Genomic DNA, 14,220 nt, shown 5'->3' with positions numbered 1-14,220 from the left:
ATGAAGACTGTGGTTGGACGTATAGTTTAAAATATGCATTTATACTAGGTTTTCTACAAAAGCCCCTAAGTCCCTCAGGTATCTCGTCATATCGTTGAAAAGATGTGAAACTGCTGATTTATAGTAAATGTTTTTATTCAGTTTAATTTACATGATATTTTGGGATACATTAAAAATGAAAATGTTGGAAGACTTATAATACCTGTTAGCTTAGTCAAAAATGGCTAAATAATGGGGAAGTAAAAATAAAACAAATAATATGAATAAACAAACATCAGTGCTTCTTCAATATATTTAAAGATCAAAATACACTTCTTATACCATATAACAGTTCAATCATACCAAAATTACTTTGAACAATAATGAAAAAAAAAAAAATTTGCATTAAGCAATTTGTCAATTACAAATCAAAATACTAAATAGTAAATGTAACAGAGTACAAACTTAATACAATTTCTATATGTTTTTATAGAGAAATAGCAAACATTGCAGCAGCATCAGGCTGAGGGCGGTGACAATGTGACTGCCTCAAATATTAGCAAAATAAACCATATTTGTTGAACCAAAAATTTAAAAACTTATTCTAATACATTTATATTTTTAAATCTCCTTAATATTAAAATATTTCCTAGGTCTTACTAGCTATATAGTCCTGACAGACAGTTTTATGATGTCACTCCACTTATCCACATCACTACCGTTATAGAAAACTATGTTTATTGATGGGCCTTCAATTATACAATGCTGAAAACTTCCTTGTCAAATGCAACTCTCACCTTCACATACCTACAATCAGAAAATTACATTATACAAACAAAAACAGATGAAATAGATCAAAGTTTACAAGCCCACTACATAAACTCACTTGTAACTTAACTAAAACTATCAGTTTAGGCTAAATTACCTGTCAGTTGAACTGCTTAAAATTTGGCCTAAACATATACAGTTTTAACTGAACAGTTCAACACTTCTGTAACTACCGGAATTGAGTATTCATAACAGGCTTTTAGCCCATTACAGATGCTCAATTGTAACCATTCAGTTAAAACTGTCAATTACCCAGGTGTCATTGACAGTTAATCAATTTTCTACTGTAGTGACAAATTCACAAACAGACTACAACTATAAATGTAAATCAAATAGTATTTTAGATAACTCAAAATTATGTTAAGCTGAATCATTCATACATTAGCAGCTTATAATTATGTACTTGTATCAATAACTTACAATATACAGTATTATAAATTTAAAAGAAATTCACAGTTATATTGAAACAAAAGATTAAGCAATACAAATATCTTTAAAGGTGATTGAAAAAGGCTTTAAGGTCTGAGGTCCACAATAGAACAAACAAAAATGTGAAATATAGGACTATTAGTCTACACAACATGTATTTATTATGCTAATATTTCTATTTTTAATGCAACAAATGAGCCAATTCCAAAAATTCAATGAGTTACATAAGCTAGTATGAAATACAAATATATACTTTTAGTGCTGTTGTACAAGTTACAGAAGTTTGTATCAAATGAAATTTTTATATACACATTATTCAGCATATTCTTACATTAGTAGCGATGTTCATATTACATTTTTAAATATTTAATCCAGCCACTACAAGGGGACTTACTTCAGTTAAACCGGAGCTCCAGGGCCACCTTTTTTGCCGATAAGGGATTTGTGTATGTGAGGTATGACTCCACCGCCTGCAATGGTGGCCTTGATTAGACTGTCCAGCTCTTCATCTCCTCGGATAGCTAGCTGCAAATGCCGGGGGGTGATGCGTTTCACTTTTAAATCCTTGGATGCATTCCCCGCTAATTCCAATACCTGAAAAAATGATAAGGTGCATAAGGTATAGTAAACTAATTACTTTTAAATATTTCAATGTATAAACCAGCGTTTGCAAGGGATTTCGTCCGCGCGTAATTAAAAAAACTTTTAAGCTGCCTATGTAGAACACATAAGAGACATCCAGATTATATAACTCAAAATATAATTTGGTTACAAGATCTATACTAGTGTAAAAATCTTAACTAGTAAATAGCACACAAACTACAGACTTTTAGTCAACTTGTAATTTGATAAAGTCGGCCTGTAACTCCAGTCTTTTAAAACAAAATTGATGTAATATGCGCACCTCCATACGTGTTCATACTGATTATGCCCCTGAATAAATTTTAGGCCGATAAAAAGTCTGTAACGTACTCTCTTAGATTACTTAATAGAAAATAGTTTAATCCCAGGTCGCTGAAGTTTAAAACTATGCCCATCTTTATTTATCGTCATTTTCCCGCCAAATTTCTTATTTGTTGTTGTTTCTATTTAGAGACTAAACTATACTTATTGAATAGTTTTTCCCTTAAAACTTTGAATCCACATTTAAAATTCATTGTTATTTGTTGTTAAACTACGAAAGAATTAATATTTATTTTCCCGCCAAAAATGATAGACTTCAACAGTGCCTGTCAACCACAGTAGTAAACATATTATGTAAATACAACGATAAAAATTGAATATTAGAAGCTAGAAAAAACGTAAATAGATATAATAGATTTCAGAAATCATTAGTAATTGTGTATTCTAATTGCCCCACAGACCGACGCCATGTTGACAAGGCGTCGCTTGCTTACCTCGGCAGTTAGATATTCCAGAATAGCCGCTGAATATACTGCGGCCGTAGCACCAACACGGCCGTGGCTTGTTGTCCTATTTTTAAGATGTCTATGTATTCTTCCCACAGGGAACTGAAAAATGAGTCATTTATTTCTAAACATTCATTGATTATTTCCCTTTGACAATCTTAGCCGCCGCCATACTGAAGAGGTCATACGTATTATTCAATTTTATAACATTTCGATTTAGAACGAATTTGATGTATTTTTGAGACTGAAAATTCATAAAATAATTTAAAAAGGCTTATTAACATACCTGCAGTCCTGCCCTAGCCGATCGAGATACTGCTTTAGCCTTGGCTTTGCCTGAATCTTTACCCGCTTTACCACCAGCCTAAAAATCGTGAAAAAACCTATTAATTTTTGTCCTACGAAGCTGAAACTTTGCCAGGATGTAATTCACATGATGATTCATCGAAATACACAATAAAAACACGATCACAATAACTTGATTTCACAAAATCTTGTAAAACTCACCATTTTGAAACGTGTAACACACTATTACCACTACAGTGAACAACCTATACAGGAAAGGCGCCAAGCAAAATCGACAAGATTGATACAAAGATGGCAGCGCCGAGCCGCGCCACTGGCAGCGGCAACGAAGTTGGCCAATTGCAAGCGGCCGGATGTGTCGTAAAAACAAACAACTGTTCAAGCGCTAGCCAATCAGTGAACGTTAAAATGGCGGGCCTGCGCAGAGCTGCCAAGCCAAGCGGTGGAGAATCTAGAAACCATTTTTTTATAACGTTCCATTTCAACATAGCATACTTACACATGCTTTATTTGCTTTTGAAACAAATATGTTCCCAAAAAAATAATTCTTAAACGTACTAAAATTACTTGGTTTTGAAAACTTTTGGTAAACCTAAAACATAATATGCTTAAAAAATCTTTTGTCTTTGTGTTATAGCTAATTCCAAAGGTGAGTTTTATGCCTGGTTTACATTATGCCAGTAAAGTAAGCTAGTTGCGCTTACAATCATTGATTGTACACAACTAGCATAATATTTATATAGTGTTTACACTAACTGGTTTCAGTGAGCTCATATAACACATGCCAGTGCCAGGCCTATGATAATGTTCAACCTACATGATCTAGGTATAAACGTTCTCTTAATAGTAGTTAAGAAAATAAAGAAAATCTTATGTTTTTTTTTTTGGCTATTCGATAGAAATCGTCAAGCGATCGAAGATTTAATTACTTTCTTAACAATTTATTGAAATCTCACCTTAACGTCTGCAAGTCGAGTGTTTCATCCCAGGTACACGGGATCGTTTGTTACGTACCAATTCTAACCGTTTGTTTGCATAATAATAAGAACAGTTACACGGCTATGTCGAACGAATATATTACGCTTGCGTAGCAAATACATTGCGAAATTATATCGCAATGAGCAATGACGAAGCCAGAATATTTGCTAGGGAGAGGAAGATTGAAGATGGTTTTAAATCTGTTATCAATAAATACACAAAACTTCTTAGTAGCTTTACCTATAGTGTATTTTTTATTATTTCAGTTGAAGTTAAATTTAATTATGTTCTTATTGAGTACTAAAGAATAAATAATCTACGTTAACTTCGCTCCATGTTGCAAATTGTATGTTCTAAAATTTTTATGTAGGTAGTTTAGAAAAATTATGCAAGAACACAAATAAAAAAACTCCTACTACCCAAAAATTATTCATTCTTGTAAGAATCTTCTTTCTTGTAAGAAAGGTTGTAAATAAAACATGTTTTATTAGAAAATGAACACTTTATTTAAAAACACTAAAATTATCCAAATTAATTACAAAAGTTTTTGGTTGTACAATCACAGTGTTGCCATTTATATTAAATGCATATTTCAGTAGTAGTTTTCAACTTGGTATTATTTATTACACGATAAAGATATCTACATGTTTAGAAAAGATGTTTTACTGTAACTTTGATTTAAAATCATAATAAACTTTGGTTTGAAATCACGACAGTGAAACATTGAACAGTGTAAGTAGTCAATTATTAATACATTTTTATGTCACTGTATATTTTTAATGTAATACAGTATAATTTTATCGAATAATATTTAAAAGGCACACTGTTTTCTCTTCAGGACCTTAGGAAACTTAGCAAATAAAGAATCTTATAATATATCTACATTATTACTAAAATCTCAGATTTTTATTATGAATGACAAATTTGTTATTTAAAAGTATTCAATTGTTTATTTTTATTATAAAAGTTTTGTACAAAAAACATTTAAGAGGCCTCGTCGGTTAGCTCGTCGCAGCGGTCCTCCAGCTCGTACTGCGAACAAGAACATCAAGAATGTTATAATGCGTGAAACGTAACGTTTTTATAAGAAAAACAAATACTTATAGCATCTTAAAAATATCTGAAAATTAAAACTTTTAATTGCACATTCGATGCCCTATTCGCTTGGGGCGGAATGAAATGAGTGTTACCTCATCGAGCTGAAGGCACTTGCCCCATTCGGCGAGCGTGATGCGGTGGTCGTTGTCCTCGTCACAGAGGTCCAGGAATGGCCCGATGCAATGCTCCAGAGCCATCAGCGGCGCGCGGATCGGGAACAGCTCGTGACGGGATACGAATCTATCATAATATTGATGTACATTTAGAGAAGGAAGAAGAGTACTAATGAAAAAAAAAATCGTTTAGCTGTTTCATATGAAATTATAAATGTACAAAATGCTGCTCATAAAATACCTAAGTACTGTTGTATAATTACCGAAATGTAAAAAAATGATATGGTTTATCAATGTTGCAGTAAAGGGCACCTTGGTCAGGGTTTTTTAAACATTACCGATAAACTATCTCGTTATAACCTTTAAACTGATTCTCTGTTATATTACTTGACTACAACGTAAAAATCGCTCAGCAGAAGATTTTTTCTTACTATTCTATTTCTTTCATACATACGTTCCGTTTTGCGCAATAATATGATTTTATTGACCTGTCATTGTCGTGTGCGTCGAGGTCGCACCACTTCCAGATGGCGGCGTTGGTCCAGCGGCGCGTGAGGTTGGACTCCGCCTCGCGCTCCATCTGCAGGTAGTGCGGCGTCAGCTCGCGGCGCTCCGCCATGTCCCTCATAATGTTGAACAGCCAGTCGCGCATGCGCCGCGGGAAGTCCGACATCTCGCTCTCCGTGCACGCCTGATGATACAAGACTGGTAAAGTAACTGCAAGTTCTACTGTTGAAAATGGCTAAAAGTTGATTGTTTAACAGTAGCTGAACAACAAGCTGGTTTGGTCTACTTTCTACTTGTGGTGATATGCATTGGGAATGTGTGGGTACATACGGGCATCTCGCGGCAGGCGCCGTAGTAGTCGATCTGCACATGGTGGTACTGCGGGCCGCGGCACAGCTCCGAGTTGTCGAGGCAGAGGCAGCGTTGGCGGTACACCTCGCAGTCAGACGACCACGTTTCATTGTGGTGTGTGCACACCTGTTCCATACAAACAAATGCTGAATAAAGTAGCTGCATAAAACCATGCTTAACTCTCTAGTTATGAAATGTTACATGGTATATACCTTGCGGCGGGAGTCGGTCTCGTAAGGGCACTCCTTGATGCAGTTGCAGACGGCGTCTCCATGTTCGTCAATCTCGCAGACACGGCCAGCGCTGCAGTGCACCTTCAGGCAGGGGTCTGACCACATGACAAAATTTATAGTTGTCTTGATCTGATAAAGCAACTTCTAAATATTCTAGCCAACCGTTAGCACTCACCATCAATAAACACTTCGTTGTCAGAATTTCCTTCGTTTGAGTTTTCATTCAGAATTTCATTGACTCGTGCTTTCTCGGATTCCTGAAAGTAACGTTTTTATATTTGACTGCGATTCGTTACATAAAAGAAAGTGCAGATACTCGGATTCCCGCAATACATCTACATTGATGTGTAACGGTGTATAACCTGGAAACGGCGCTCGTCGAGGCGCTCCGCCATGCCCAGCTCGAGATGCTCCGCCTCGGCCTCCTCGCGCGGCGGTGCCGGCCGCTGCGGCGTCTCCGTGGTCGTCGTGCGCAGCCGCCGGTGACGACGACGGTGTTTCTGTCAACCGCATTCACTACTCAGTATCATTACAATCGATTAGCACAGATTATACAGGGTTGTTGATAGTGGAGGGCTTACCTCTGCGTCTGCGGTGCAGACGATTGCCACCAGCAGAGCCAGCAGCACCAAACGTCCCCTCATCGTATCTTAATTCTGCAAAAAACAACAAACTGTAATTTATACAGACTAAAGGTAATAAAAGCTAAATCTAACAAAAATAGAGCAGGGTCCTCATACAACATCTCGTAAATAGACATAATGTCTGTACAAATGGACGTAATTTTTTAGATTTTCAGTTCTAGTAAACGAACTAAAACTATTACATAACAGGGTTAATGAATCTTAACGGAAAAAAGTCGGTATTGCTAACGTGTTGTGTTTAAATTAAAGCAAACTGTTTTCTTATGAAAAGCAATCGTAAACAATGAGCTGCCGGCTTTTATAGCCTGTGACCTAATAAATCATGCTATAATGATGTCATCGATGATACGACAGACAGACAAACCATATTATATGTGGACACGGATTTTCGAACGAAAAGATCGTTACATCACAGCAATTTTGAAACTCAAGTAGTGGGATACTTGTGATTTACCGCTGAAGATTTAATAATTAATATATTTTCCAACCGTTTTCTATCGTAATATCAGAATAATTTTTGTTATAATTACTGACATTATCATTTTTAATGATTCATCAAAAGAAATCAACATTGACGAAAGTTTCCTGAGCACGATGTTTGTTGATATTGAGATTAGTTTACAAATATGAACGTCATTTGTTTCTAAGACAAAATAACACAACAAATAATTATACAAAAATACGGTGAATCTATTCGCTATTTCTAAATGAGTTCTTTTATTTAACTATGGCTTTGCGTGTCTATTGTTTTAGCTGATGTGAATTATTAGATTTTGCGGGAACCTAATGAACCTTTTACATATTGCGTTGTATTTCATATAGTCTAGACGGGCGGTGTAGGTACTATACGTGGGTAGCAGACCGGCGCATGCGCAAACAGTAAACATCCGCGCATCGACCGAGACTTCGTAGAAACTTCCTCAAAACTGACGGCGGTAGCCACACTCGTAAAGGTGGTTCTATTTCAGTCTACCAGGCAAACAGATGCACGGATGCAATGCAATGTATTGTTATTAAGATCTAGGTAACCTAAATACACAACGAACGTTAAATCCCAAGAAACCGTAAAGTTATTTTCACATACAATTTACGGGGAATACATAAATGACGATGTTTTTATACTTGTATAGCAACAGTTAAAACATAATATGCCATAGAGACATTAAGGATGCTCATCTTTTGTCTCTGACTAAGTATATTAGTGTTTATTGTCATAAACAAAGAGGAAAGTTACACGGATAGAGTTTACGCTCACGTCAGATTGTTTTGGAAGCTTATGTACACACGAATGGTAAGCCAACGGTTTGCTTTGAGAGAATAGATAATATTTTGATATCTAGAAACAGTTAGCGCACCAATGTGTTGTTATAAAATCATAATATTTTCATCTATGAAATTAGGAGACTAGATATTCTCTCTCCGACAACAGTTGACTATAATATAATAAATATTATTTAACTATTAACTAATAATAGTGTTTAGTTGTCATGATAGAGATTGTGCGAGCGTCGTCCTTCCAGGGCGTTGCACTCTAGGCTTACAACGCAGTATGACGGAAAGCGACCCCTACCGAACGAAACAAGAATCGAATTCATCTGAATTCTCTATATTTATGCTTGGTTTAAACTTGACGCCAGTTTGCTAGAATGCCAGTCTAGTTATTGAGAGGTACTGTCTAACTGTACTAGCCAAGTCCACTGGTAAAGTTTGAGGTTATGTCAATACATATGGACCAAAACTAAATTTTATTTCTGAGTGTTACAACGGAAAGTTGAATAATTTATTCACTTCGAATATAATAAAGGTATCAAAATGATCGTAATATGATAACTACATAGTATGACGACAGCTCTAATAAATTCCTGGAAAAGTCTGGCGTAAATCCGCGTGTCAAGTTACAGCAGCTATTGTTATAAAGAACTTGCGTGAATTTAAACATCGTCAGCAAATTCTGATTGATAGAGTTGTGCAAAATATAGAGTGTACATTAATTGAGGACAAACTAACAAAAGTGTGTTAAACCTATTTTTTATCTAAGTTGGTAGTTTTCGTATTTATATATCTGTTGTAGTTATTTTAAATTGTAAGTTAATTCAATTCGAAGTAAAAATAAAGATGAGTCGAATCTTTGTCTGGAGCTGCCGCAATAAAAACGCAAAACGCATATCGAATTTGAAATACCCGAAACATAAGACATAAGCTCAATTAACTGGAACATCAGTATCAAAGATTTGATTTGCAGATGTTATTAATTAATAATTTTGCAAAACTAGCAATAATGGTTTGATGAATTTTGCAGACGCGGGCTGATGTAACAACATGACGAATATACAAAGTACATACCGGACGACAGAAGTATGACGTCATCACTAATAATCTACATAAATATTTTTTGTCCGTTAGTTCTACTTAAAAACACAAATCATTTATTCATTTGTTTTAAATTAATTCTCATCAGACTAGTAAAAAGGTGCGTTTCATTGTTACTTGTACAGATGGCGTTACTTCTTGTACAAAAAGTACTTCTTGTTAAAATTCCATTTTAACTCGATTACCCCACCTGTACAATGAACACTTCAGCGATGTAGATATTTTTCACCTATCAAAAAGTAGCTTCAAAAATAAAATAAAATCTAATCTAATTTAAAGAATTATCAATATGTATAATTACGTGATCTTGATTAGCGCTTTATAATTTATGTACTTACTTAGAAAAATGAACCTCAACAAATTGTTAGTTACAATGTAGTTACGCACCTGTTGGCTAATTTATCTGTTTTGTGTATACTTGTTCTATTATTCTATGTAATTGTGTGATTAAATTAGCTGTTGTGTATACTTATATGAATAAATAAAAAAAATAAAAAAAAGCATTGTAACAAGTTAGCTTAATTGTACATTTTTTTAATATAAACCCTAGGGCGATTACTCTAAGCATTCGAAATATCAATATATTATTATATTTAACTCAGATACAAGCGATCTCATTTCAAAATATCTTCAGTACTTTATCAAAAATCGAAACGTACTCGGTAATAAAAATATTAAACGAAATCAGCGCCCCCAAGCTTGTGTGGCATTCCTGGAACTTCGGACATTTCACATTAAGACTTTGATTGTCTCGTGCAGAGTCTTTGTGCGTTTAGAGTCGTTATTGATGACATATATTTAAATGCATTGATTTACAGCTGCTCTGATTACTGAAGGACACAATGATTGTCTGACCGGGAGCGAGGCATACATATTTTTCTATTGACCTAAATAGCAGACACAGCCACCTCACATTTCAATTGGCGGGTGACACTCGTCGTTTAACACCGGACCTCAGTAAACACTAGTTACGAGAGGTAAGTGGCTGGAAGGCTGGTTTATTTTTATACGCTAAATATGCAGTTGGCAGTTTTGAAATCTCAGAAATGTAAAAAATGCTTTTAGTTACTGTGTATCTTATAGATAATTCAATCGAACGATAACATTTTAATTGACTATAACAAGCTTTTTTATAGTAGATTGGGAGCAAGATGGCGGATGTCATGAATATTTTTAAACATTCGATAACCCGCCGACCCGCGCACGTCCTCCTGACCGAATCTACGTATCTAAGTTGGTAACACTGAAAAATCATCATCTGTTGGGATTTTAATCATTTTATATCGAAATTGAAGTGCGTAAATAATTTTGAACGTCGTTTTAGACAGTACATTAAGTTTTTTTAAATCATAACTTGACTCGTCACCTGAATTCGTAGCAATAGTGAAGCGACCTCTGCCTTTAAAAAAAGGACTAAAAGTAGCCCTCCGGAGAAATTTAATTACTTCCACTTCACGCCACGTCGTTACTAATCAATAACACTAAGGGACTCGCCCTTGAAGGGCATTAATGAGGTATCTGTACTAAGCGAATGTTCCGATAACCATAGACTCTGAGTGCGAGTAAGTAACAAAGTAAGGCCGACAGTTTATGTTAAGGGATGTGACGCAATGTGACTTCCAGTATTTGGAAACATGGCCGCCGCCCCCTCCCTCCGCCCTGCACTACCAACCGCTTCCTACTATGATATCAACACTGATTCATTGCGAAAATAACATGTGATAATATATAACGAACTTTTGCTCGCGACTTCATCAGAGTGGAATAAATTAAAAACTGAGTATGTGTTGTTTCAAACTATGTTCTACATCTGTGCCAGATTTCATAGAAATCCGTTACCTACTAACATTGACCAATCCTTAGTTTTTGTAATTATAATATTAGTAAAATTCTTGACAATAAACCACAAGTTCAGTACTTGTGTCGCAGATAATCTTAACTTGCGCCGACTGAGACGTTCTGAAACTTAAAAACCTAGGTCTATGTTACATGTTAGGGAATCCTTACATTCCCACTACTATTGAACAATCAGGAAGCATCTTATCATACCAAATATTCGTTAAAGAAGCCTCTATTAATTTAAATATGAACGCACTCATATTATTAAATTTGTATCTAAAAGTTTACATATCTAACACTGTGTGTAGGCTTAGATTCATATTGCCGGCTATTATCAACGTATCAGTATAACTCAATCATAGGCCAGGAAATACTGTAGTCACCAAGCATTAATAACTAAAGTCTATCTAGGTCATGCTAAAGCTTTGGCGACTGTGCGGGGCCGCGCGGCTCCGTGCGGTGGGCTGCAGGGCGACGACGGAAGCCTGCTTATCAACGCCGCAGATAGCCGTATGACCCCGCATTGATAAACATGAAAAAAACACAGCTTTTTGTCGCCATTTTTATTGCGGTTATAACTGCAAATGTTCGCGGAAATCAGAGTTTTAGCGGTCAAAGTACTGAAATGAGGTCTTGTTATGAACAGACCCGTAATATGCGTGCGCCATAACATGATATGGCAAGTTGCAAGATAAACATACTTCAAATAACTCGTTTATTGACAACAATAAAAACATTACTAACACAGTAAAAACTGGAAGGGCTGTTCAGCATAAACAGTCGAAAATTGTAAAATACATATGCAAAATAATTCAAAATACCTACCATCTCCAGAGACCCACAAATATGACAAACTAGCTATCGCTCGCGACTCCGTCCACGTGTAATTAAAACAAAGTAAGTTGCCTACGTGTTCTTCCAGACTATCCGCTACATCTCTGCCAAATTTCATCGAGATCCGTTCGGCCGTTTATGTTACAAACTCTAACAAACATCCCTCCAGCCATCCATCTATCTAAACATTCGCATTTGTAGTATTAGTAAAATTTGCGACCATTTCTGTATACGTCATAATCTGTGTTAAATCTTCGACAATGGTTGAGATGAATCAAAATAATCAATAATGGTCAACAAACAGTGTCCTAAGTGAATATACAACAACAATGCGAGCGCATCAAACAAATAAATAACAAAGATAAATGTGCAACACATTCTTGTAAACTGCTAGAGATATATTCTAATGCTGTTTGCAAAATCTAATTGTTGTCTCCCTCATTCTATTTGAGAAAATAGAGACAACAATGACTTTGTATCGAAGTTTCTGCAACCTGCAGCTACATGAGGAACTACAATATTGAGGAACGTTTTCAGACAAATATAGGATTAGAGGTAAACATCCAAAAGCCTAAAACACATAAAAAGGAGGGCTTTGTGGATCTAAATTCAGATTTTGCTGTGTTCTCAATAAGCAGTGTTGCCTACTTTCAGAATTTGAATATTTTGCGTATTGTTTTATTACTAAAGATGTATTTAGAGACAAAGAAATCTTTTTTATTATTAAATTGATGCTGGTTTATCTGGAGATATGTTGTTGATATATTTATTTATCTCATTTGACTAAATTTAAATATATTTAGGTCAGGGTTCACAAGGTTTAATAACAATTTGATACACTTTACAGAGCGATAAAATTAATCGATTTTTATAAAGCTCTATCAAGTTAATTAACTGCCAGTAAAACGAGTTAAATTGGACCACACATTTGGGTGATCATATTAATTTGGTTAAATGAAAATTCGGTTTTGTATTTTCAAAACAGTTAACGAATCTCGATGAAATTTATAAATTTAACAAAGATGTCCAACATAGCTTTGAAGAAACCATAGACTTCCTTATTTTTTTATAATGACGTATACGAAGCCGCGGGCAAAATCTGGATTGTAATAATTTCTAATTACTGGGTTAGGTTTAGTAGCTATGACTTGTCTCTTCATCTTGTAAAATAGAACTTCAAATATTTTTTGCATGATACCAGATTTTAAATACATATAAATTGTTCAAAGATCCATGTTTCATTGAAAAAAAGTGATTTTCTTTATAATTGCAATAGGTGACAAAGTTAGTGTGCTTTAAGTGCAAAGTTAGCTTAACTTATCGCAATTAAATGCCGCGGAATATGATCTTTCGATAGAAAATATCGTAAAGCTAAGCTCAAGTGAATTTGAAACCAGAACTTCTTTAAAACATTTCATACAAGCTTTTCTGTAATTTAAATTATTACATCGAAACCAAGTAGACTTGCAGAAAACATTTGCCTAACAAAAGTTTTACAAGAAATACATAGAACGAAATCTTAAAATTTCACTCCATTTAGGCATCCAGAAACCTGTTTGGCACGCACCGTTTCTTCCTGTTGCCCTTATTTTTATAAGCTTTTATTAATGTATCAGTCGTGTTTTATTATTATGGGTATATCTTCCTAAACATAACTTAAAGTAGTCAAGTAAAAAAAAAAAATAAAACATGTGTTAAATCAGACCAAGGGTTACTTCATCTTTTGAAGTTGGAATATTATACCTATATTATAAATTTAGAGGAGAAAAACAAATAATAAAATGTGTTAAAATAATACTTACCGATAGATCACCTCCCGTGGAATTTCAAGTGGTGGCTGCGGGCCGAACGCGCGCTGCCGACTGGGACTGACTCCGCGCGCCGGCGCAAGCGCAGCTTCAATTTTGCTTATGTCATAACGTACGCGTATTTTTAAGGTCCTACTTATAACTGTGTTCTTTAACAATTAAAAAACATTTTTCCTACTGATTGATTTCTGTTACTGAGTCGAATTTTCCAAAAAAAACTTGAACACTGCCGTAATCGAACCGAAATCAGTTCTGATATGCACCTAGCACATCCAGCAGCTAGATTCTCAGTGTAAAATCGATACTAACGCGGAGCAAACTGCGTTCTACTTATAAAGATGATTGACTAAATTGTCTAAATTTATCTCTTAAGCTAGATAAATAACTGTAGTAAAATCTAAAATTCTAGATCTAAGATTCCTCTCCTGTAAATCCCTACAGCTGAATCAAGTTAAGCGCCATCTATATCGTAATAGTTATAACTTATTTAACAA

At 35.1% G+C, this 14,220-nt stretch overlaps 2 protein-coding genes across 2 annotated transcripts; both read right to left on the bottom strand.

Moving 5' to 3' along the window:
- Positions 1–258: 258 nt before the first annotated feature.
- LOC106102754 (histone H2A.V) lies at positions 259–3,266 on the bottom strand. The gene is made up of 5 exons (XM_013282324.1): positions 3,153–3,266; positions 2,932–3,009; positions 2,634–2,747; positions 1,631–1,830; positions 259–786 (listed from the first exon to the last, which is right to left on the bottom strand). The coding sequence occupies exons 1-4, from the start codon at positions 3,153–3,155 to the stop codon at positions 1,636–1,638; spliced, it is 390 nt and encodes a 129-aa protein (XP_013137778.1). The 5' UTR covers positions 3,156–3,266; the 3' UTR covers positions 259–786; positions 1,631–1,635.
- A 1,145-nt stretch (positions 3,267–4,411) lies between these two features.
- Positions 4,412–13,828, bottom strand: LOC106102746 (SPARC-like). Its single transcript, XM_013282314.1, has 9 exons — positions 13,721–13,828; positions 6,813–6,887; positions 6,594–6,731; positions 6,407–6,488; positions 6,211–6,326; positions 5,978–6,124; positions 5,629–5,831; positions 5,120–5,267; positions 4,412–4,961 (listed from the first exon to the last, which is right to left on the bottom strand). The coding sequence occupies exons 2-9, from the start codon at positions 6,873–6,875 to the stop codon at positions 4,914–4,916; spliced, it is 945 nt and encodes a 314-aa protein (XP_013137768.1). The 5' UTR covers positions 6,876–6,887; positions 13,721–13,828; the 3' UTR covers positions 4,412–4,913.
- Between the last annotated feature and the right edge of the window lie 392 nt (positions 13,829–14,220).

Source organism: Papilio polytes, unplaced genomic scaffold (genome assembly GCF_000836215.1).
Source record: "Papilio polytes unplaced genomic scaffold, Ppol_1.0 DF823912.1, whole genome shotgun sequence".
Taxonomy (NCBI): Eukaryota; Metazoa; Arthropoda; class Insecta; order Lepidoptera; family Papilionidae; genus Papilio; species Papilio polytes.
This window is presented reverse-complemented; position numbering and strand designations above follow the sequence as displayed.

Excerpts from the sequence above, each read along its gene's own strand:
- LOC106102746 (XM_013282314.1), bottom strand. The coding sequence starts at position 6,875 with ATGAGGGGACGTTTGGTGCTGCTGGCTCTGCTGGTGGCAATCGTCTGC. Across the intron at positions 6,489-6,593 it reads TCGACGAGCGCCGTTTCCAG|GAATCCGAGAAAGCACGAGT; the intron begins GTTATACACCGT and ends CGTTACTTTCAG. Across the intron at positions 5,268-5,628 it reads GACGCACACGACAATGACAG|ATTCGTATCCCGTCACGAGC; the intron begins GTCAATAAAATC and ends ATATTATGATAG.
- LOC106102754 (XM_013282324.1), bottom strand. Across the intron at positions 2,748-2,931 it reads CGGCTAGGGCAGGACTGCAG|TTCCCTGTGGGAAGAATACA; the intron begins GTATGTTAATAA and ends CTCATTTTTCAG. Across the intron at positions 1,831-2,633 it reads TGGAATATCTAACTGCCGAG|GTATTGGAATTAGCGGGGAA; the intron begins GTAAGCAAGCGA and ends TCATTTTTTCAG.